Here is a 22,808-nt window from a genome sequence, read left to right on the forward strand (position 1 = left end):
TGAATTTGTCTTCGTAGGGTGTGTTTAAACATTTTTTGATTCACTGTCATATGTTTTCTTGTTTGTGTTTGTAGGTGCACTAGCATTTGATGTAGAATATTCACGTTGGTTAGAGGAGCATAACAGGCTGATAAATGAGCTTAGAGCGGCAGTTAATTCACACGCGGGTGACACTGAACTGCGAACGGTTGTTGATAATGTGACTGCACAGTTCGATGATATTTTCAGGTTGAAAGGCATTGCAGCCAAAGCTGATGTGTTCCACATCTTGTCAGGAATGTGGAAGACACCAGCAGAGCGGTGTTTCCTGTGGATTGGTGGCTTCCGTTCATCTGAGATCCTAAAGGTAAGAAATTATGTAGGTGGTAAGCATATGAAAGTAGAGGAAGAAAACATTTATAGGTTGGTGCTTACATGAAGTTAATGCAGCTTCTTGTAAGCCAATTGGAGCCTTTGACCGAGCAGCAAGTAGCGGAAATCTGCAACCTGCAACAATTATCACAACAGGCAGAAGATGCTCTCTCACAAGGAATGGATGCATTGCAGCAATCCTTGGCTGAAACGTTGGCCAGTGGCACGCCTGCTACGTCGGGGTCATCAGGTAATGTGGCTAATTATATGGGTCAAATGGCCATGGCAATGGGAAAGCTTGGAACTCTTGATGGCTTCCTACGCCAGGTAATTTGGTTTTATATTTTATGTCACTCTGTTCCATCTTGTTACATTTATACCTTGCTTATGCAACGAACAAGTAAAGTTGAAATCTTTGTCCATGTTTTCTCACTTTCATTTTTCCTTCTCTTTCTATAACTTGCAGGCCGATAATCTTCGTCAACAAACACTTCAACAAATGCATCGCATATTGACAACCCGTCAATCGGCTCGTGCGCTTCTTGCAATAAACGACTACTTCTCCCGCCTTCGAGCTCTAAGCTCTCTCTGGCTTGCACGGCCACGAGAGTGAAAGGGGCATGGGAGTTATCTCTAGTTAATCTGTCAAATTTATCAAACAAGTGCCTTAAAGTGTGCGACCACACAGAATTGCACTGCTTCATTGGATGAAGCTGCTTCTGTCATAGGAATTGTACAATGGATGAAGATGAGTAATGGTGGTGTAGGGTGAAGTTTGTGATTGATATATACATATATATAGCTTTCACATTTTCAGTTGTTCAGTGTCGGTTGGTGATATTGTATGGCTTATTACAATAATCTTTTCAGGTGATGTTTCACAGAACTGAATGGGAAAATAGGTTGTATTGTAACTTACATTTGTATTACATCAGCCTACACCAGGGATCATATTATAATTTATTTTCAAATAATATTCTTTGAGTAAGTAAACCATTTTGAGTTTACTGCAAAACCAGAGTGTTCTTGGTTTTCAAATAATATTCTTTGAGTAAGTAAACCATTTTGAGTTTACTGCAAAACCAGAGTGTTCTTGGTAATAATGGGTATTCGAACAAACAAAATATGTTGTAAAACACGTGCAGCACAATCCATTATGTAGTTCTGTTTGTCCTAACAGGTATGCTGATGTCAAATTTCAAAGCGCAGCCATCAGATTAACTAACAAATACTTGATTTGTAAAATAGAGTTGAAATCCGAGGAGTTTATACATTCCCAAGTATCAAATTAAATTCCTCAGTCAAGCAAATCCGACACTGCTGTCTTCCTGAATGCATCGATTTGGGCTAATTTTCCTGCCAAAGCTTTGTTTGGAAACACATTATCTGCCTTCATTCTCTCTTTCATGCCGTAGGCTGGAGCCTTGGCATTAATGTATGCCTGTATTAGAGCTTGAAACTGGCTGAATCTAGCCACGTAACCTGATAGTCTCATCCTATGAAACATTTTCTCTGCATTGTGGACGTCACCCCTCCTTGCATACTGATCCAGGATAACCATGTAAGAGGTAAACAATGGCTTCATCTGGTTTTTCTGGACCGCCTTCTGCAAGAAAGAATCTGCCTTTTCTACCTCCCCAGCTTCCACATAGAGTTTCACAACTGCATCCCATGTTAATGGACCGATTCGGCAACCGCTGTCTGCCATCTGCTTGACTAGATCCTTGCCCTTCGTCAGCATCTTATTGTCTGCATAGACCTTCAACATGGTAGAGTATTGTTTCGAGGAAAGCTTCTTCCATGTTTTTAAAACTCTATCAAAAATTTCCTCTGCTTCTTGGACGTTCTTCAGCTTTCCCCATGCAACAATGGCAGCCATGCATTCTTCAATGCGAGGATTAGCCTCGCAGATCTTCCAGACCCTCCTCACTTCATCTTCCATTTGTAGTTCTCCATAAAGGGGAAGTAAAATTCTGCAAGGCCATCGAGATTCTTTGGAGCTCACATCTTCCATCTCCTTTAAGATGGCCTTGGCTTTGTCTTTAAGCCCACCTGAAGCATAGTGCTTCGCTAATATGGAAAGTGTATGTACATCAAGTTCGATTCCTTCAGCCTTCATTGTATCAACAACTTGTTCCATACCCATCATGTCATTTGAAAGGCCTTTAGCATCAATTAGGATCTTGTAAGTAAACAGAGAAGGCTTGACATTTTCTTTCTCCATCAACAACAGAACGTCGGCTATTTTCCTCTTGTCAAGTCTCTTGTAAAGAAGAAGCAACTGGTTGCAAGCAAAGGCTGTGATTGGAAATTCAAGGTCCTTCATTTTGTTAAATACTTCCTCTGCTTTTTTTACATTGTTGGCGACCACACAGTTAGCCAAAAGAGTTCGGTATATCACCTCCCCCTGGAATGATTTCGGGATTTTAGCGATGTAACCTTCTGCCCTATGGAGACCATGTACCTTTGCAATCAAGTCAAGGCGAGAAGCATAGTCTCTGTCAACGAACTCAAGTTGTCCACTTGCTTCCAACCACTCTGAAAACTGCGAAACCCATACAGCAATGCAAGTAATGAGTTGAAGAAATGATGAATAAGAATGTTGAACAAATAGGCAAAATATTTTAGAAAAAACACGGTAGCTACAAAATTCTTTACCAATAAAATAGCTAAAACTCGCACAACCATTTTCTTGCCAATAATGACTTTATAAGACTAACAATAATAAATGCAAAATTCATATATACTAATAAATCAAGCAGTTACATGCAGCTCAACCTAATATCAAACCATGTGAAAATCCTATACGCAGTCCTGGCACCATTTATTGAATGCCATAAGCCAGCTTAACAAATTTCTATAGAAGCATTTGATAATGGTACTTCTAAAAAATTGATCCACATACTCGGGTTTACTGATTACCAGCCTAAAATTTGTATTTTAATCAACTAACAAATACATCCTGAAATCATTTTGTATTTGTTAGAGATTTATCAATATTACCATCCTGAAATCCCAAGAGTGACAAAACCTAAAACCATACGAATGAACCGAAATCCCAAGCGCGACAAAACCTAAAACCATACGAATGAATTCCATTGCTTGAAAAAGTAAAATCAAGTCAATTTACCTGCAAAGCCTTCCCAAACATTCGACGTCTGCGAAGATTGAGCATAGCCAGAGAGATGTCAGCACGGCTTAATTCTTTTCCTTCACTGACCCACTTGTCAAGTGCACTGGGAACAGATGAACCCGGAGCACTCCAAATAGCCTTGAACAGCTCTGAAGGAGCCCTTTTCGCTGGTATCTTTTCAGCAAGCTCAGTTTCAAGCTCAGGTAAATCCAGTTCATTTTGAGTCCCAGCATCGACAGTATCATCATCAAGTTCTGATTCAGAGGTTAATTCCCCTTCATTTTCATCAGCTGCTTTATTATCTTCAAGTGCATTAGTGCTTGGAAGTGTTTCAAGTTCAGAAAACCCATCTTCCAAGTCATCTTCCTCTCCACTGTTCTCAGCACCAGCTTGTGAAGATAGACCATGGCTACTAATAGAAAGCCCAGAGGGCCGCCATGTTGCAAGGCTATTTCTCTCAAAAGAAATGCATCCATCAGATATAGCAGGGATGATAGCCGAAGCAACTATATTTCCTTCCCAAGAATATGGCGCCTCTAGTTTGCCAAAGACGTACGAAGTTCTTATTCTATATCCTTGATTCCTAGAAAGAGAACACAAAAAATTCAGAGAGGGATATGAAAAATTGGAGGTATCGTACCCTCCGCACCGGTTACCGCAATATACACGCACATATATTATACATACAGAAATACAGAAATACAGAAATACATACATACAAAAACAGTCGTTTGAATGATTAATAATGGATGATTTCGGGGAACTGCCATCTCCAAAACTTCTTCTTCCTTACAGAGAAAAAAGGAAATGCCCCCTTGATAATAGGCCGACAACTATAAAGATAGATTGTGAAACCCAGAAACATTTAAATTGTAGAAATAACTAAGCTTCAGATTTGAGCTTGAATGCGAATAAAACCAGAAACGGAAGAGAAAAAATGGCACACAACTTTCTACTTAATTTCCTTCTGTAATGAGCACCGGAAAGTCGATCAGAGGCAAGCAAGAATGTTAGTTGAAGAAATAGTGAACGAAAGCGAAACCCATTGAAAGAAGGGAAGTGTAAAGTGAAAACAAGATTGAAAACATTTGTATTCGGGTGGCGAGTGTTGGCATCAAGGAATAAAGAAGCGGAGAGGTGCAGTTAGAAGAAGAGAAGCATACCTGAGAGGAGTAGAAGCTCTACGAAGAGCCCACATGATGAGATGAGATGATGATAGGAGTGAAGGGGTTAGTAGCAGAGGTGTAAGAGAGGAAAGGAGGGGGGATGGAAATAGCCACGGCAGAGACGTTGGTGTTAAACCCTAAAAACCCTTTGGTGTGAGACTCCCGTTTTCTTATATCTGGCGGTGGACTCGGACCAAGGTTTAAAGCAGAGCTTCTCACTTAAATAATTTTATAAAAATATTACATACATACTTTAAAAAAAAACTTGAAAACTATAAATTAATAAATAAATATGTTGTTATAATTTTTAAAACAAATTAGTAAGCCATTATACTGATTTTCATGAAAATGTCAACAAAAAAAAAATTAATATAATGATTCAAACTTGTAGATGAGTAAACCAAAACTAAATTATTATAGTTAATTGAAATTATGATTAGAAAAGGTTTCAAAATAATTGGTAGAAAAAATAAATAAATAAGGAAAGAAAAGAATAAAAAGAAAAACACTTAGTTTGAGAATAATGTTTGGCAAGCGAAGCAGAAGGGGGAGGTGTGCACTAAATATTTTTGAGGTTTATAAATATGGTTTCTCCAAATACAAAGAGATGTCTTTTCCTTCCTTTTGCTACATTTCGCTCAAAGGGTTGAATGAAGGGAGATAGTGTTCCCTCTCATTTATCCAGAGTTTAGTCTTTGTTTACCGGAGGAGAGGCAAAGAGTGAAGATCAGAGAAAGTTTCTCCAAATACAAAGAGATTGAGGAAAACATTTTTGGAGAAATACCCGTTCCTCCTCCTCCTGCTCCGGTACTCGGAAGCGATCTCATGGGTTCATCAATGGATTATTATATAATGGTTTAGTGTTGATATGCGAATCTTAGAATCTAGTGGTATATTATGTTCAAAATAGTATGTTCAGCTGAATTCTGTTCAAAGTAAAGGGAGGTCAGGTAGCGGCGCAGTCCTCCCAACTCCCATATCGAGAGCTGAAGCATCCTCCGCCAGCACGTTGTGCATAATCACATACCACAGCGCGAGCACATTCATCCCATGCCTTTGCACACTCTTCAAGAGACAAGTAGACAGGAGAGGTGCGGAGGAATGCACTTAGCAGGGACGTCGCTTTGCTCCACATGTCTCTAAATTCTCCATCCTCAGTACTAAAAACATGTACAATAAACTAGTGCATTTCAACTATCTGTTAAAAAAGGACATTTATTTATAACAATTCATACCCGCAGTCTGTGTTCAATTTGCTTAGGAATACAGGGTAATCTTCTGGATAATCCAGGGGCACAAGCAGCTTCACTGAAAGCACTGGCAACTAATGGAAACAAATTTTCATAAATATTTTGGTCAATTTTTGCATCTAGTTTACAAGTTGGAGAAAGAAGGAGCAGAAAAATAGCTAGAAACCTCACCTTTAGTGTGTTGTTTTCAGAATGGAACACTGAATTCTTGCCTTCGGTTGCACCTCTATATGAACATCGAAGAACGGTACCCGCATTGGCCAATCGCCTATTGACATTCTCGTCCGTATCTAACTCTAAGACCGTTTCAATGAAATGTCTGTTTATGTTTCTCATTTCTTCCAATAGGGCATTATCAGACTGCACAATTTTCAGCATAATTCTATAAGACAAAAGGAAAATAAAAAGTGGGCAGAAATAATAGTTTCAAAGAGATGGACAGAGATTATGCATTACCAGTTTCTTGAGCTTCTTGCTTATTGATGTAACTGTTGGTTCAGACCCAACAATATCACTGCAAGGCGATGGCATGTCATTTAAGGTTGTTGCATTCATTTTTCGCTTCATATTCTTTGAGAAACCGCCCCCATCTTGCAGGCTTAAATGTGTTTCCTTTTCGCAAAACCACGGTTCTGTGATTCTGTCTTCCATATTCGTAACTGAACTTATTTCTAGTATAGCTGCTCTTAATGCTTCATTTGATATTGACTCAACCTGCAAGATTTTGTTCTCTCCCAGAATCAACTAATAGGAAGAGCCTAAGAAACAAAAAGGAATGATCTTATGCTAATATCTAGTAGATCACGCAAATGCAACATAAACTCTTCTCAAACGCAGACTTACTGCTTTAAGCAAGCGATTATGAGGCTGAGTTGTTGTTGACAATTGTCCATTGTTTCCAAAACGAGTAGTTTCTGCAAGCCGACAGGTCATTGTGTTATAGCTTCTGATCTCATGAGATGGGACTTCGATTTCTGATTTGGAATTAAGTAACTTGAGAGAACTATATCCTCGAGAGAATTGAGAGATTGGGCTCCAAAGGGAGGAAACATTTGAAGAAATTTTTCCAAGCCCATCTGTTGAAGGAGAGGTGGGAGAAGCTCTTCCATACAATGAATTGCAAGCAATTTTGGGAAGTGCTCGCTCTGCAATCTGAGAAAGCCGTGAAGCCTCATGAGTTTGAGGAAAGAATTTCGAGTTGAAATGATTCTCCAAATACATTCCTGATCTACGAATTGCCTGGATATTTTCTGTTGACTTCTGATTCTGCTTTATCCACGAGGACTTAAATTCTTGCTCGATTTTTTCTGAATGTTGCCTATTCCGCGGAGTATATTTCTGAATCCAGTCTGCTTCTGACCTCAAGGAACCTATTTCTCGTGGCGCTCTAGGAGAAGAACTATCAGAACTATCAGTTTGCTGAGTTGGGTTTGTATGAGATTGACAAAGGCTTGGCTGCCCATGTAGGGGCTGCTTCTTACTGGCGATGTTTATACTCCCTTTCTCATGAACTTTCAGAGTTTCTTCAATTGTTTGCACACATCGATAAAAGCTCTCTTTGGTGTAAGATATGATTCTGTCCTCGGGCAATTTCAAAAAGTTGATAATTTTTTGCAGTATATTCTTATCGTGCTCGTACTTCTCCATCTTCTCTGTTTGTCCTACCTACAAGAAGTAAGATCCATGAAGGGATATGGACAGAATACATGAACGGTAAGGCATAAAAGTGGTTTAAAATAAGAATGAGATGAGTCTGATGAAGATCAAGCAAATATGGCTGTTCCATAAAATATTTATTTGAAATCAATTTAGTACCTGCAGACACTGTTCAGATGCCCTCACATATGCCTTCTTCAAAAGAGGCAAGTGTGTCCTGAGGCGTTGCACCTGAAATAAATAAATATATAAATAAAAAGCGGCTTAGCACTGAATTTAAATTATAAAAAGTTCACGTCCTGACATCCATGATGCTTCCATGAATTCATTACTAAAAATGTAAAAGAAAACTCCCAACATCCATAGTAGATGATGTTGGAGACAACCGTGGATCAGACTTAATGATTAAAAAAATACTTTTCAATATCAATATTTTATCGATATATCCGTGAAATTGAAATCTTGATGTCGATATGGATGCCGATAATTTAATCATTTTTAGATAAATAATAGAAACAATATTAAGAAATCAATTAACAAAACAATGCCAGATCAATGATTGTATTTATACATCAATATAATAACAAATTCACACCAATGCTAGAATACAATTACCTCAGACAATGCCAGATCATGCCAATCTTCTGCATTTGGATTTCCATTTGGAACTGCACGATAAAATGAAAGATAACAGAAAATCTTAAGACGGGTTTGAAAACCCATTTTGTTTTTGGTTTTTCTGTTTTTAAAGATTGTGCTGGTTCGAAAACTACTTTTTTAGTTTTCAAAACTTAGTTTGATTTTTGAATACATGCAAAAAGTAGAAAACAAATTAAGAAACCTCATAAGTGGTAGTGGTAGTGGTAGTAGCATTTATGGGAAGGCGTTGGGTATCCAAATATTCTATAGAGCAGTTGATTAAATCTAATGTTTCTAAAAATACAAGTCACCTAAGTTGAGGAGAACGTCCTTCGAAGGAAAGAACATTTAAAAATATGCAATATATGAAATTATAACTTGTAATCTGTCTTCCTCTCATTATAGGAGGTTAGTAACTAAGATTTCATTATTATAATGATTTTGTTTCTAGTTTTCCATTTTAAAAGTGAAACATTTAATTTTATGTAAGCTAAAGGTTTATTTGCTTTCAAATCCACTTTCCTTAAAACAGTTATCAAATTCTGGCTAGCCTTTTTGTCAAAAGGAGTAGTTTCAAAAACTCTATACTTCGTTTTCCAAATGTGGTCAAGATTTCAAAAGCACTTTTGAAAAGTGAAACTGAAAAAAAAAAAATGCATATTGTTAGGTAAATGGTGTTGATTTCACAAGCTTTAACTCTTGCATACAAAAAGCTCAAAAATTGCGATTAAATACGATGCAAACATTTTCTTTATAAATATCATGCATTCAATAGGTAAATGGAAGAAAAGAAACAGATTGTTAAGACAAAATCCTTCTTCATTCTCCATCTATATTTGGCTTTAAATCGTAGTGTTGATTTCAAATAGAATTTTTCTTCAGAACCTTAAACTTACCTGCAGAAGCTCCGACCGACTGGTGTTGCTTATGCTGCTCAATCGCAGAATAGTGTTGATGTAAGAATGTTGAGCCAATAAAATCTTCATCAATCACTTCCTGTTATGTAAGGCTTGACTTTCGTAGCAATATGTATAATATAGATATACAACCAAATACCTAGTTACAAATGCTCAACTGAGATTTGATTATAGACAGAATCAAATACCTCTTTTACTTGGGCACTCAAATTCTCATTTGGCTGCAAGTTCACAACTTTTGGATGTTGTGTGAACATTTCTGGGGGCATATGATTTCCAAAAGCTCGACTCTGGAAACCCTGTGGTCGACATGGTGCAGTTAGTATATTCTGTGGTTTAACACAGCTTTGATTATGCATAACATATTGTTGATGCGTCTGTCTGACTTTCAGTTTTTGTCCATGTAGTCGTTCGTGTGGCTGTGACAGTGACTGCGGAATATGTTGTTCCTGAGAGGCATAAGCAATAAGAAGAAAAGAAGATTACATATGTTGCAAATTGGAACAAAGTGAAAACTTAGAAGATTAGTATGGTACAAGTGCATCCAAAAAGTCAGAAAGGGAAAAAGAACAGTTCTCATATCAGAAAACATGGAAAGTTTACTAATATACCTCAGAATTTGCATTTTTAAACAACTTCTTCTCGTGTTCCATCGCAAGGTTAGTAATTTGTTTTAGGCATCAGGACGGCAAGCAGACCACTGTTCCTTCAACTTTGCGTATCTACAACGTCACGCTGTTGTCATTAAAATCCAAGACAGTAAATAGAAACTTAAACAATGCGTTAGAATTCTCAAGTCAATGATAGAATCAGAAAAACTCTTCTTCCATCAACCATTTCGAAAGATTTAGTAGCAATCAGCTAATGACAAATCTATCTTTTCAAACGAAGAAATCAAGCTCAACCAGCAGCAATCAAATTCAACACTACAGATTAATACATTACAAGAATCCAATAGAATTCGAAACGGCAAAGAGAAACTCAAACAAGGCCACGAAATTTCCAAGTCAACAATCGAACCAGGAAAATGAGGCTTCTTCAAAGAGTAGTTACAGAAAAATTAGTTCTGGTCAGAAAATAATAAATGCGGCTTCTTAAACAAAGTAATCGATATCAATCACCATAGTAACCGAATTAAACTAGACTAATCAGCACATTATTCCAAGAAGCCAACACAAATTTCCAGTCACTCTCCTAATTCAATCTCCAAAACTCCAAACAAACGATAAATAAAACAAAATAGAATTTAGAAAGGAGGAAAAAACAGAATAGTTGAATGATCAGTTAGGTTTGCAGAGATTACAAAGACTTGACAAATTTCTGTCCAGTTTCGTTCTTGATTTTCAGTCTCCAATCCATCGCAGCTGCCAGGGTAGCCTTCTTCTCCATTATGCAAAACACCTACAAAAGAAAAAAAAAAAACAAAAAAGTAATCAAATTAGAACCTCGAACACCAAACCGAGTACTTCCGAGCGAGTTCCGGCAATGAATCAAACAAACACGCAACTAAAAGAGAGAGATATGAAAAGAAAGAGAAGAAATGCGCTAAAATGAAGGAGAAAATACCAGAGAGTTTGAAGCACACACCGGAAGTAGATACTCGTACACTTTTTTTTGTTGATCGAAGCAGCGTTACAGGGAAGTTCACATGAATCTCTGTGTGATTTGTGAGAGGGAAAGTTCAAAAGGAAGGAGGAGAAATGGAGTGAGGCAAACAAAGGAATAGGCGCGCTTGTTTTGGGATGGTTGGGTGATACGTTACATGCTTTTTAGTTTTTATAGGAAAGGCGGGAGATGTGGGGCCCACACCCTCCCTCTCTCTCTTTAATTCTTCTCTACTTTTTGCAGTCCGCGATTCCCCTTGTTGATCTTCTGCTTCCCTCCCTGCCCCCCTTTTTTTCAAATTATTTATTTTAATTTATTTCTATTTAATTCTTAAATTAAAAAAATAAATAATCTTTTTGAGAAATAGTTCGTTAATTAACCAACCAAAAAAAAAAATGATAATAAAAAAATTAACAGTTTATTAAATACAACTTTTTAACAAATTTGTCACTAAATATATAATTTAAACTAATTAAATAGACTATTTCTCTCATCTCTAAAAATTTGGAAAACGGCTTAAGAAGAAAGAAGAATGAGTTTTTATCTCATTATTTAATGCTTATATTGATAAATAATGTATTTTAAATTTTGTTTCCTAAATCCCTTCTTATACATTTCTAATTAAAGTCCAAATTGTAATTTGAGAAGAGATGTAAATTGATATGATTGATTATAAAAGTTCAAGATTGAACTATGAAATAATCAAAATTTTGTTTCTTTGTTGGTCCTCGTAGCTCTATTTAGTCTCTATTTGTAAAATCACATTGTGCAACCAAACAAACTTGTAATTAAAAGAATCTATTTAAATGAAAATAGAGTTAAACCACAAGTAATTTGGATGAAATTGAAGTTTGAAACCCATAAAACTAAAATTCTAATCACAAGTAATTTGTAATTCTGGTACTCAACAAATAATACAACATTTGTATATTATGAACAAATTGTGTGTGTGGTAGGTAGAAGAGGTGGGCCACCACTTAATAAATTCTCTCTACTGTACATACTGGATGTAAAAATACAACAATTACCGTAATGTTATCCTTGCTCCCCCTGGCTACTGCTTCTGTTGCAAGCCGCTTTGAACACATTCCCGCTTCTTTCACCGTGTCCCTGATGATACCCACCACCTCAGAGTTGCTCAGGGCATCCCATAGCCCATCACTCCCCATAACCTGAGAGATATGCACCACACCATCATCCTCATGCTTTCATGATCGACACAAATGGATCAAAATTACCAATTCTTTGAAATGAAACATAACTCGAAAACTAATCTTACCAGGTAATCATCCTGTGAACTCAAAACAGTTTCTGTTATCTCAGGTTCTGCACTCACAGCCGGCTTCAGATCATCGTCGCCAATTGAACGAGTCACCTGTTCAGCCTCAAAACACTCGGTTCAAAACATTATTTAATGACAAAACAACAACTACTACAAATATCGTTTTCAGTATGCAGATACAACACCACCATATGAAAAGAGAGACCTGAAGAGCAGCCGGACCAACCCTCCATGTATCAACTTGCCATTTGACCTGCCCTCCAGCCTTGATGACACGCTCTCGCTCCTCGACACAACTAGCGACATGATCCTGATACAAAATGTTTATTACCTCTCTGATATGTTAATATAATAAAAGATTTTAGAAAAGCAAAAAGCATACACAAAACCCACCTTACTTAAAACGACGGGATCACCAGCCCGACACAATATTGTCCTGCAATCACCAGCATTGGCAACAAAAAGCCTGTCTCTAACAATTAGAGCAACAGCAGAAGTGCAACCAGGATGCCAGTCTTTCTGTTTAACTTTCTTGGATTTGCGAAAAAAATTGAGTTCTTTTCTAAACTCAACATCTGTTTTTACAAATGCTTCCTTTAATGCATCCACAGGACTGCACACACAAGATTCCATCTCAGTAGATGAAAAGAAAAAATGCCGGATGATAAAAATTGGAGAGTACTAGAAGAAAGAATGAAAACCTTGTTGTGGAGCATGACGTTTGCAAGAATCCAGGAATAGCTTGAGCTGAAAACTCAGCAGCTGCTGCACCTGCATGCTTTAAAGCTATAACATTAGGCATTTGACGCACTTGTAATGCATTGAAGTGACTAAAGCAACAGCGTATTGTCAGAGGAACAATAGTTAAAAAGAAATTACAATTACAAACCTCTATGACCATCAAAGATTCCAAAAGCATGGATGTCTTCTTTGTTACACATGTTAGGCAAGAGGAAATGAGAGTCCTCCATGGTCTCCCTCCTGCCACAAGTGGAAAAAGATCCCCAAGAAAGTATTGGGCGGTATGCCGAATGATCGGATGAGGAATCAAGCCAAACATTCACAGCACACTCATCTGCATTAGAAGCCTTTCTAGAAAACTGTTCGCCCTGATTTGACCAATTAATATCTTCTTGATATGCATAATCATTTTCACTAGCATCACTAACACTACCACACAAATTGGGATGCATAGGGGTGACAGATTCTAAACCCTTTCTGTCCTCCCAAATTGACTCTAGGTCCACAACTATATCAGAAAAAGATGGTCTATTTTTTGGATTTTCATCCCAGCACCTTCGTATAAGTGACAACAACCTTGATGGTGCGCCAGACTCATCATTAGGAAGAGCAGGACGCAAGCCATCTGAGACAATAGCTGCGGTAAGCAGCTGCTCCGTATAATTCATTTCCAGTACAGTGTGGGCCTGCCCAATCAAAATGCGCACCATTCATTTAGCCATCAAGTACTATAAAAAGGGCAAGATGAACCGCATCTGCTGATGCATCAATGCTAAATATGAAGTAATGCCTGTCAATCCAAGCTATTTTCCTTTTCTTTTTCTTTTTCTCGATAAGGCTAAAATATATATTTTAATCCACCACTGTTGGGGTTAGTTTTCCAATTTAGTTTCTATTGCTTAAAATGTTTTAATTTGGTCCCTTGAACTTTACTTCTTTCAGTTACACCATTTCCATTCATAGATATTAAATGTGGTTGATCATGATCTTGCGTGATATGGTACATGAAAATTTCCAATTTCTTGTTCCTCTATTAGGAGGTTTCAATTTTCTTCTAAATTTTTGTCAACTCACCAAGTATCATGCCTCAAACTTGCCGCTAGCAACATTTGATGACTACTTACAGAAAAGGAATAATTAAAAAGGTTAAGAGATTAAATCGAAACTTGAATGTCATTGGTAAAAGAATTAACTAGTTCAACATATCTGACCTGTGCTTCAGTTCGAAGATCAGTATATGGAACAACACCAGTCAAAAGCTCGCTGCAGTAGGAGGAAAGTCAAGGATTCAAGATTTATGTGGAAAAACAGAAAGATGCTTCAGAAAAAAATGAGAAGACAGAGGTCAACCAACTTTATAAGAACCCAAAAGTTTGATGGTTTATGTCCCATTTTAATCCCTGAAGTTTCATAATTCTTTCATTTAGGTCCTTCAACTTTCGAAACATTTATTTTAAAGATTCGAGTATGTGTATTAACATGCAACTACATAGGAGCCAAATCGGCTGCATGAGGTGGGTATTGTTGAGTGGATATTAGGTAGCAAAATAGTAGCAAATTATTTCCTTCCTTAATATCTCAGGTGTCATGCAAGTATTAAGAAGTCGTACTTCATTAAGATGCCAAAACTGTAGACATCTGATAGGTCTGTATGTATTTCCTTTCTCAATATCTCAGGTGCCATATAAATGAGTGTCCCAACCATGCTTTTCTTATAGAAACCACCTGTTGGCTTCCCAGATGACTTCCAGTTTTCTGCGGAGATTCCTTTCAGATGTTTCTGGTGTACTGCTAAACCAAAATCAGCCAAGTATGGACGTAAATCTTTGCCAAGCTGCATCAGAACCCCACTAATGCTTAGTGCCACTGTCAAGTACACCCAATCAAAGGCCGTGCCACTTGGAAATTATCACATCGTTAGGGCAAGTAAATGACCAAATTAACGAAGTAATTGTGGAAGAAACTTACAAGAACGTTTGCTGGTTTCACATCCCTATGCACAATCCCCAAGTTATGCAAATACTGCAAAGCCTTGGCTGGAAGAGCAAAATTGGAAGTAGAATAATGAAACTAAATTTGCATGTTTAATTAAACCTAAAAAAGAACACAAGCCTAATTGTACAAGTTTTATTGTTGATTTTGTACAAGACAATAAAGAAAAAAGAACATGTTATCAAAACTGATAGTGGAAAAACATTACCTAACTCTATAGTAATCGTGAGCACCTGATTGATACTCGGATTCCATTCTTCAGCATGCAATTTCTCCGCAAGATTCGGAAACTCATAGAATTCGAAGAAAAACAAGTAGTTCGGTGGCCTCGCATTGACTGCGAAAAGTTTTACTATGCCTGGATGATCTAATTCGCTTCATGGAAACAAAAATTGACAATTATAAAAAGTTTTTTCAAAAAAAAACGCACCCATTATCATCAATGCTTATCACAAAGAAAAAAAAAAAAAAACAAGGACCCATCGAATATAAACAGAGCGAGAGAGAGAGAAAGAGGGACTGACCATAGTATCTGAAGCTCCCTATGAAACTTGTCCAAGTCGTCGGAAGTAGACAAGATGGGCTTCTTTATAGCAACTCTTTTACCATCCAACCTTCCTTCATACACAGTACTCTCCGCCCCTGCGTGACCATTACATGAATCCAATCTGTCAGCAAGGCGTTGAGTGAATGAAAAGGATGATGATTCAGAGGTTACCTCGGGCAATTGGGGAGAGGAGCGAGAATGCGGAAGGTGGAAGATGAAGAGGAATGGATTTGCTGGAGCAGCAGCCCCTGATGCACGTATTCGGATCCCCAATTTGCAACCCCATCTCCGTTTTCAGGGGAGAAAATTTGAGGAAAGCCTCATTTTATAGCATTATTCATCCCTTCGTCAAACCTTTGAATGTGTTTATTTCAAGTATTTATTTATTTTATTAATTCAAAAATATTTTTAATTATTTTTTTTTCTAAGTTGACCTAAATTTGGACATAATTACGAGAGATTTTGTTAAATAAGGAAGACTATTACACTCACATATCCCCTGTCGTATTTATAACATTCTAATGATTTTCAGATATTTATAATATTCTAATGATCAAGGAAACTCAACAACAAGTTGAAGGAAAAAACAGCAGATCAGAAGGTTATATTTTAAACTGAAATATCTTTACATTCTTGTCTGAACATGTTGATGGATAAATAGGAGCTCGTTCAATCAAATAATATGTTGTTTGACATCCCTTTCAGACCTTACGAAGGCTGGCCCAAAATCGTGAAGCTGCTAGAAAAAGTCGTTTAAGGAAAAAGGTAAGCTTCCATTATCATTGATTTCTATTTCTACTAATTATCTAAAAATTGTAATCCATGTAGTATCGAACAAGCTGTACCTTTTCTGAAGAATTTGGCTTCAATGATGGTTGCAGATTGTTGTGCTTTATAACTGATATTGACTTTTAGTTGCTTAGAAATGTTCAGCGAGTTTGATCATATTATGCTATGAATCTCAATAATATTTCTTTATCACTTTACATCCTTTTCATAGGCATATGTGCAGCAGCTAGAAAGTAGCAGGCTGAAGCTTACTCAGCTCGAGCAAGAACTTCAGCGAGCCCGTCAGCAGGTTGAGTTATCTATATTTTTGTGCTTGGTCATCATAGTACATAATCTTTCCAATTTAGTTGGAAAGTTCTGAGTTGCATGCTTTTACTTAAATCTTCCACCACAATTTATGCAGGGTATCTTCATTTCAAGTTCTGGAGACCAAGCTCATTCCATGAGTGGAAATGGTATTCAAGCCTTTTCAGTTAGCATTTTATGCACGTGACTTTTTTAACATATCAGTTGTTGAGTTATCCTGCTGCGTTTGTTCTCAATTCATCATGAGTTGAATGTCATTCTTGATAATTTATAAGGTTTTGATGTGAATGACTTTTTTACAATATTCAAAGTCGTGAATTTGTCTTCGTAGGGTGTGTTTAAACATTTTTTGATTCACTGTCATATGTTTTCTTGTTTGTGTTTGTAGGTGCACTAGCATTTGATGTAGAATATTCACGTTGGTTAGAGGAGCATAACAGGCTGATAAATGAGCTTAGAGCGGCAGTTAATTCACACGCGGGTGACACTGAACTGCGAACGGTTGTTGATAATGTGACTGCACAGTTCGATGATATTTTCAGGTTGAAAGGCATTGCAGCCAAAGCTGATGTGTTCCACATCTTGTCAGGAATGTGGAAGACACCAGCAGAGCGGTGTTTCCTGTGGATTGGTGGCTTCCGTTCATCTGAGATCCTAAAGGTAAGAAATTATGTAGGTGGTAAGCATATGAAAGTAGAGGAAGAAAACATTTATAGGTTGGTGCTTACATGAAGTTAATGCAGCTTCTTGTAAGCCAATTGGAGCCTTTGACCGAGCAGCAAGTAGCGGAAATCTGCAACCTGCAACAATTATCACAACAGGCAGAAGATGCTCTCTCACAAGGAATGGATGCATTGCAGCAATCCTTGGCTGAAACGTTGGCCAGTGGCACGCCTGCTACGTCGGGGTCATCAGGTAATGTGGCTAATTATATGGGTCAAATGGCCATGGCAATGGGAAAGCTTGGAACTCTTGATGGCTTCCTACGCCAGGTAATTTGGTTTTATATTTTATGTCACTCTGTTCCATCTTGTTACATTTATACCTTGCTTATGCAACGAACAAGTAAAGTTGAAATCTTTGTCCATGTTTTCTCACTTTCATTTTTCCTTCTCTTTCTATAACTTGCAGGCCGATAATCTTCGTCAACAAACACTTCAACAAATGCATCGCATATTGACAACCCGTCAATCGGCTCGTGCGCTTCTTGCAATAAACGACTACTTCTCCCGCCTTCGAGCTCTAAGCTCTCTCTGGCTTGCACGGCCACGAGAGTGAAAGGGGCATGGGAGTTATCTCTAGTTAATCTGTCAAATTTATCAAACAAGTGCCTTAAAGTGTGCGACCACACAGAATTGCACTGCTTCATTGGATGAAGCTGCTTCTGTCATAGGAATTGTACAATGGATGAAGATGAGTAATGGTGGTGTAGGGTGAAGTTTGTGATTGATATATACATATATATAGCTTTCACATTTTCAGTTGTTCAGTGTCGGTTGGTGATATTGTATGGCTTATTACAATAATCTTTTCAGGTGATGTTTCACAGAACTGAATGGGAAAATAGGTTGTATTGTAACTTACATTTGTATTACATCAGCCTACACCAGGGATCATATTATAATTTATTTTCAAATAATATTCTTTGAGTAAGTAAACCATTTTGAGTTTACTGCAAAACCAGAGTGTTCTTGGTAATAATGGGTATTCGAACAAACAAAATATGTTGTAAAACACGTGCAGCACAATCCATTATGTAGTTCTGTTTGTCCTAACAGGTATGCTGATGTCAAATTTCAAAGCGCAGCCATCAGATTAACTAACAAATACTTGATTTGTAAAATAGAGTTGAAATCCGAGGAGTTTATACATTCCCAAGTATCAAATTAAATTCCTCAGTCAAGCAAATCCGACACTGCTGTCTTCCTGAATGCATCGATTTGGGCTAATTTTCCTGCCAAAGCTTTGTTTGGAAACACATTATCTGCCTTCATTCTCTCTTTCATGCCGTAGGCTGGAGCCTTGGCATTAATGTATGCCTGTATTAGAGCTTGAAACTGGCTGAATCTAGCCACGTAACCTGATAGTCTCATCCTATGAAACATTTTCTCTGCATTGTGGACGTCACCCCTCCTTGCATACTGATCCAGGATAACCATGTAAGAGGTAAACAATGGCTTCATCTGGTTTTTCTGGACTGCCTTCTGCAAGAAAGAATCTGCCTTTTCTACCTCCCCAGCTTCCACATAGAGTTTCACAACTGCATCCCATGTTAATGGACCGATTCGGCAACCGCTGTCTGCCATCTGCTTGACTAGATCCTTGCCCTTCGTCAGCATCTTATTGTCTGCATAGACCTTCAACATGGTAGAGTATTGTTTCGAGGAAAGCTTCTTCCATGTTTTTAAAACTCTATCAAAAATTTCCTCTGCTTCTTGGACGTTCTTCAGCTTTCCCCATGCAACAATGGCAGCCATGCATTCATCCATGCGAGGATTAGCCTCGCAGATCTTCCAGACCCTCCTCACTTCATCTTCTATTTGTAGTTCTCCATAAAGGGGAAGTAAAATTCTGCAAGGCCATCTAGATTCTTTGGAGCTCACATCTTCCATCTCCTTTAAGATGGCCTTGGCTTTGTCTATAAGCCCACCTGAAGCATAGTGCTTCGCTAATATGGAAAGTGTATTTACATCAAGTTCGATTCCTTCAGCCTTCATTGTATCAACAACTTGTTCCATACCCATCATGTCATTTGAAAGGCCTTTAGCATCAATTAGGATCTTGTAAGTAAACAGAGAAGGCTTGACATTTTCTTTCTCCATCAACAACAGAACGTCGGCTATTTTCCTCTTGTCAAGTCTCTTGTAAAGAAGAAGCAACTGGTTGCAAGCAAAGGCTGTGATTGGAAATTCAAGGTCCTTCATTTTGTTAAATACTTCCTCTGCTTTTTTTACATTGTTGGCGACCACACAGTTAGCCAAAAGAGTTCGGTATATCACCTCCCCCTGGAATGATTTCGGGATTTTAGCGATGTAACCTTCTGCCCTATGGAGACCATGTACCTTTGCAATCAAGTCAAGGCGAGAAGCATAGTCTCTGTCAACGAACTCAAGTTGTCCACTTGCTTCCAACCACTCTGAAAACTGTGAAACCCATACAGCAATGCAAGTAATGAGTTGAAGAAATGATGAATAAGAATGTTGAACAAATAGGCAAAATATTTTTAAAAAACACGGTAGCTACAATATTCTTTACCAATAAAATAGCTAAAACTCGCACAACCATTTTCTTGCCAATAATGACTTTATAAGACTAACAATAATAAATGCAAAATTCATATATACTAATAAATCAAGCAGTTACATGCAGCTCAACCTAATATCAAACCATGTGAAAATTCTATACGCAGTCCTGGCACCATTTATTGAATGCCATAAGCCAGCTTAACAAATTTCTATAGAAGCATTTGATAATGGTACTTCTAAAAAATTGATCCACATACTCGGGTTTACTGATTACCAGCCTAAAATTTGTATTTTAATCAACTAACAAATACATCCTGAAATCATTTTGTATTTGTAAGAGATTTATCAATATTACCATCCTGAAATCCCAAGAGTGACAAAACCTAAAACCATACGAATGAACCGAAATCCCAAGCGCGACAAAACCTAAAACCATACGAATGAATTCCATTGCTTGAAAAAGTAAAATCAAGTCAATTTACCTGCAAAGCCTTCCCAAACATTCGACGTCTGCGAAGATTGAGCATAGCCAGAGAGATGTCAGCACGGCTTAATTCTTTTCCTTCACTGACCCACTTGTCAAGTGCACTGGGAACAGATGAACCCGGAGCACTCCAAATAGCCTTGAACAGCTCTGAAGGAGCCCTTTTCGCTGGTATCTTTTCAGCAAGCTCAGTTTCAAGCTCAGGTAAATCCAGTTCATTTTGAGTCCCAGCATCGACAGTATCATCATCAAGTTCTGATTCAGAGGTTAATTCCCCTTCATTTTCATCAGCTGCTTTATTATCTTCAAGTGCATCAGTGCTTGGAAGTGTTTCAAGTTCAGAAAACCCATCTTCCAAGTCATCTTCCTCTCCACTGTTCTCAGCACCAGCTTGTGAAGATAGACCATGGCTACTAATAGAAAGCCCAGAGGGCCGCCATGTTGCAAGGCTATTTCTCTCAAAAGAAATGCATCCATCAGATATAGCAGGGATGATAGCCGAAGCAACTATATTTCCTTCCCAAGAATATGGCGCCTCTAGTTTGCCAAAGACGTACGAAGTTCTTATTCTATATCCTTGATTCCTAGAAAGAGAACACAAAAAATTCAGAGAGGGATATGAAAAATTGGAGGTATCGTACCCTCCGCACCGGTTACCGCAATATACACGCACATATATTATACATACAGAAATACATAAATACAGAAATACATACATACAAAAACAGTCGTTTGAATGATTAATAATGGATGATTTCGGGGAACTGCCATCTCCAAAACTTCTTCTTCCTTACAGAGAAAAAAGGAAATGCCCCCTTGATAATAGGCCGACAACTATAAAGATAGATTGTGAAACCCAGAAACATTTAAATTGTAGAAATAACTAAGCTTCAGATTTGAGCTTGAATGCGAATAAAACCAGAAACGGAAGAGAAAAAATGGCACACAACTTTCTACTTAATTTCCTTCTGTAATGAGCACCGGAAAGTCGATCAGAGGCAAGCAAGAATGTTAGTTGAAGAAATAGTGAACGAAAGCGAAACCCATTGAAAGAAGGGAAGTGTAAAGTGAAAACAAGATTGAAAACAAACGTATTCGGGTGGCGAGTGTTGGCATCAAGGAATAAAGAAGCGGAGAGGTGCAGTTAGAAGAAGAGAAGCATACCTGAGAGGAGTAGAAGCTCTACGAAGAGCCCACATGATGAGATGAGATGATGATAGGAGTGAAGGGGTTAGTAGCAGAGGTGTAAGAGAGGAAAGGAGGGGGGATGGAAATAGCCACGGCAGAGACGTTGGTGTTAAACCCTAAAAACCCTTTGGTGTGAGACTCCCGTTTTCTTGTATCTGGCGGTGGACTCGGGCCAAGGTTTAAAGCAGAGCTGCTCACTGAAATAATTTTATAAAAATATTACATACATACTTTAAAAAAACTTGAAAACTATAAATTAATAAATAAATATGTTGTTATAATTTTTAAAACAAATTAGTAAGCCATTATATTGATTTTCATGAAAATGTCAACAAAAAAAAAATTAATATAATGATTCAACCTTGTAGATGAGTAAACCAAAACTAAATTATTCTAGTTAATTGAAATTATGATTAGAAAAGGTTTCAAAATAATTGGTAGAAAAAATAAATAAATAAGGAAAGAAAAGAATAAAAAGAAAAACACTTAGTTTGAGAATAATGTTTGGCAAGCGAAGCAGAAGGGGGAGGTGTGCACTAAATATTTTTGAGGTTTATAAATATGGTTTCTCCAAATACAAAGGGATGTCTTTTCCTTCCTTTTGCTACATTTCGTTCAAAGGGTTGAATGAAGGGAGATAGTGTTCCCTCTCATTTATCCAGAGTTTAGTCTTTGTTTACCGGAGGAGAGGCAAAGAGTGAAGATCAGAGAAAGTTTCTCCAAATACAAAGAGATTGAAGAAAACATTTTTGGAGAAATACCCGTTCCTCCTCCTCCTGCTCCGGTACTCGGAAGCGATCTCATGGGTTCATCAATGGATTATTATATAATGGTTTAGTGTTGATATGCGAATCTTAGAATCTAGTGNGTTATAATTTTTAAAACAAATTAGTAAGCCATTATATTGATTTTCATGAAAATGTCAACAAAAAAAATTAATATAATGATTCAAACTTGTAGGCGTTATAGTTGGGACTACTCTTAGAGTTTGAGCTTCAACTTTTATCCTCCTGGCGTCAAAAACCAATATATAAATATTTGGAATACTTTCTAAGCATTTTCTAGACACAAAAATTAATATATAAATAATTTAAATATCTTACCTTGTTTTTTTTTCTTACGGTAATAAATAGTATATTTTTCGCAAGTTTGAAGGATTTTGTTCTTTGTTTTCGGTGCCCGCATAAGAAGAAATTCAACCGAGAAAATTTAAAAATATAGTATCTTATTCGATTAAATTAATCTTAATCTTATTTACTGAATAAAAATTGAAATAAGGTAATACAAAAAATGGGACAAAACTCGGCCTTAGTGATTTACAATGCCAAGTAAAAGTCGTGGCTTAACGAATAATAGTTACTATAGAAATAACAAGTTGATCTTCCCCAATAGCTCACATCGACGGGAAGATTTAGCATCTCAATGACGGCTTTTCACCACTTGGGACACTGTAGTATGTTTTAAGGGTTGGGTTGTTCGCTCATTAAAGCGATATATGAGCTGGGTTCAGAATGTCG

At 37.4% G+C, this 22,808-nt stretch overlaps 5 protein-coding genes across 8 annotated transcripts; 2 read left to right on the top strand and 3 right to left on the bottom strand.

The window, feature by feature from the left end:
• Positions 1 to 31: 31 nt before the first annotated feature.
• Positions 32 to 1,302, top strand: LOC111469998 (TGACG-sequence-specific DNA-binding protein TGA-2.1-like; the record flags this gene model as incomplete). Its single annotated transcript, XM_023115438.1, has 3 exons — positions 32 to 346; positions 430 to 678; positions 818 to 1,302. Coding segments are annotated over 3 exons (711 nt in total), but the record flags the coding sequence as incomplete, so codon positions are not given.
• A 175-nt stretch (positions 1,303 to 1,477) lies between these two features.
• On the bottom strand, positions 1,478 to 4,832 carry LOC111469986 (pentatricopeptide repeat-containing protein At1g80270, mitochondrial-like). Its single transcript, XM_023115422.1, has 3 exons — positions 4,648 to 4,832; positions 3,482 to 4,067; positions 1,478 to 2,896 (listed from the first exon to the last, which is right to left on the bottom strand). The coding sequence occupies exons 1-3, from the start codon at positions 4,680 to 4,682 to the stop codon at positions 1,649 to 1,651; spliced, it is 1,869 nt and encodes a 622-aa protein (XP_022971190.1). The 5' UTR covers positions 4,683 to 4,832; the 3' UTR covers positions 1,478 to 1,648.
• A 651-nt stretch (positions 4,833 to 5,483) lies between these two features.
• Positions 5,484 to 15,629, bottom strand: LOC111469984 (protein kinase and PP2C-like domain-containing protein). 4 transcript variants are annotated; one of them, XM_023115417.1, is made up of 15 exons: positions 15,451 to 15,629; positions 15,257 to 15,374; positions 14,941 to 15,107; positions 14,709 to 14,776; positions 14,351 to 14,574; positions 13,952 to 14,003; positions 12,889 to 13,426; positions 12,701 to 12,770; positions 12,393 to 12,612; positions 12,205 to 12,309; positions 11,997 to 12,092; positions 11,746 to 11,889; positions 10,416 to 10,513; positions 9,724 to 9,834; positions 9,428 to 9,561 (listed from the first exon to the last, which is right to left on the bottom strand). In XM_023115417.1, the coding sequence occupies exons 1-14, from the start codon at positions 15,563 to 15,565 to the stop codon at positions 9,786 to 9,788; spliced, it is 2,064 nt and encodes a 687-aa protein (XP_022971185.1). In that variant the 5' UTR covers positions 15,566 to 15,629; the 3' UTR covers positions 9,428 to 9,561; positions 9,724 to 9,785. The 4 variants fall into 4 exon arrangements, with proteins under 4 accessions (XP_022971184.1, XP_022971183.1, XP_022971185.1 ...); XM_023115419.1 differs by lacking the exon at positions 9,428 to 9,561 and having other exon boundaries at positions 9,759 to 9,847; XM_023115416.1 differs by lacking the exons at positions 11,746 to 11,889; positions 11,997 to 12,092; positions 12,205 to 12,309; ... (7 more) ...; positions 15,257 to 15,374; positions 15,451 to 15,629 and adding exons at positions 5,484 to 5,810; positions 5,886 to 5,974; positions 6,072 to 6,260; ... (4 more) ...; positions 9,092 to 9,191; positions 10,700 to 10,965 and having other exon boundaries at positions 9,301 to 9,561.
• A 10-nt stretch (positions 15,630 to 15,639) lies between these two features.
• On the top strand, positions 15,640 to 17,990 carry LOC111470067 (transcription factor HBP-1b(c38)-like). Its single transcript, XM_023115541.1, has 9 exons — positions 15,640 to 15,654; positions 15,739 to 15,743; positions 15,838 to 15,880; positions 15,985 to 16,044; positions 16,280 to 16,357; positions 16,472 to 16,523; positions 16,763 to 17,034; positions 17,118 to 17,366; positions 17,506 to 17,990. The coding sequence occupies exons 1-9, from the start codon at positions 15,640 to 15,642 to the stop codon at positions 17,650 to 17,652; spliced, it is 921 nt and encodes a 306-aa protein (XP_022971309.1). The 3' UTR covers positions 17,653 to 17,990.
• Positions 17,991 to 18,098: 108 nt separating this feature from the next.
• LOC111469987 (pentatricopeptide repeat-containing protein At1g80270, mitochondrial-like) lies at positions 18,099 to 21,454 on the bottom strand. Its single transcript, XM_023115423.1, has 3 exons — positions 21,268 to 21,454; positions 20,102 to 20,687; positions 18,099 to 19,517 (listed from the first exon to the last, which is right to left on the bottom strand). Exons 1-3 carry the CDS (start codon positions 21,300 to 21,302, stop codon positions 18,270 to 18,272), a joined length of 1,869 nt encoding a protein of 622 aa, XP_022971191.1. The 5' UTR covers positions 21,303 to 21,454; the 3' UTR covers positions 18,099 to 18,269.
• Positions 21,455 to 22,808: the final 1,354 nt, after the last annotated feature.

This window comes from Cucurbita maxima, unplaced genomic scaffold, assembly GCF_002738345.1.
Source record: "Cucurbita maxima cultivar Rimu unplaced genomic scaffold, Cmax_1.0 Cma_Scf00043, whole genome shotgun sequence".
Taxonomy (NCBI): domain Eukaryota; kingdom Viridiplantae; phylum Streptophyta; class Magnoliopsida; order Cucurbitales; family Cucurbitaceae; genus Cucurbita; species Cucurbita maxima.

Coding starts and splice junctions, on each gene's coding strand:
- LOC111469986 (XM_023115422.1), bottom strand. CDS start 4,682: ATGTGGGCTCTTCGTAGAGCTTCTACTCCTCTCAG. Junction 4,068..4,647: donor AGAGCTTCTACTCCTCTCAG/GTATGCTTCTCT, acceptor TTCTCTTTCTAG/GAATCAAGGATATAGAATAA. Junction 2,897..3,481: donor TGTTTGGGAAGGCTTTGCAG/GTAAATTGACTT, acceptor TGGGTTTCGCAG/TTTTCAGAGTGGTTGGAAGC.
- LOC111469984 (XM_023115416.1), bottom strand. CDS start 9,765: ATGGAACACGAGAAGAAGTTGTTTAAAAATGCAAATTCTGAG. Junction 7,566..7,715: donor CATCTGAACAGTGTCTGCAG/GTACTAAATTGA, acceptor TACTTCTTGTAG/GTAGGACAAACAGAGAAGAT. Junction 6,615..6,743: donor ATAATCGCTTGCTTAAAGCA/GTAAGTCTGCGT, acceptor AAAATCTTGCAG/GTTGAGTCAATATCAAATGA.
- LOC111470067 (XM_023115541.1), top strand. Junction 16,358..16,471: donor TTCAGCGAGCCCGTCAGCAG/GTTGAGTTATCT, acceptor CAATTTATGCAG/GGTATCTTCATTTCAAGTTC. Junction 16,524..16,762: donor TCATTCCATGAGTGGAAATG/GTATTCAAGCCT, acceptor TTGTGTTTGTAG/GTGCACTAGCATTTGATGTA.
- LOC111469987 (XM_023115423.1), bottom strand. CDS start 21,302: ATGTGGGCTCTTCGTAGAGCTTCTACTCCTCTCAG. Junction 20,688..21,267: donor AGAGCTTCTACTCCTCTCAG/GTATGCTTCTCT, acceptor TTCTCTTTCTAG/GAATCAAGGATATAGAATAA. Junction 19,518..20,101: donor TGTTTGGGAAGGCTTTGCAG/GTAAATTGACTT, acceptor TGGGTTTCACAG/TTTTCAGAGTGGTTGGAAGC.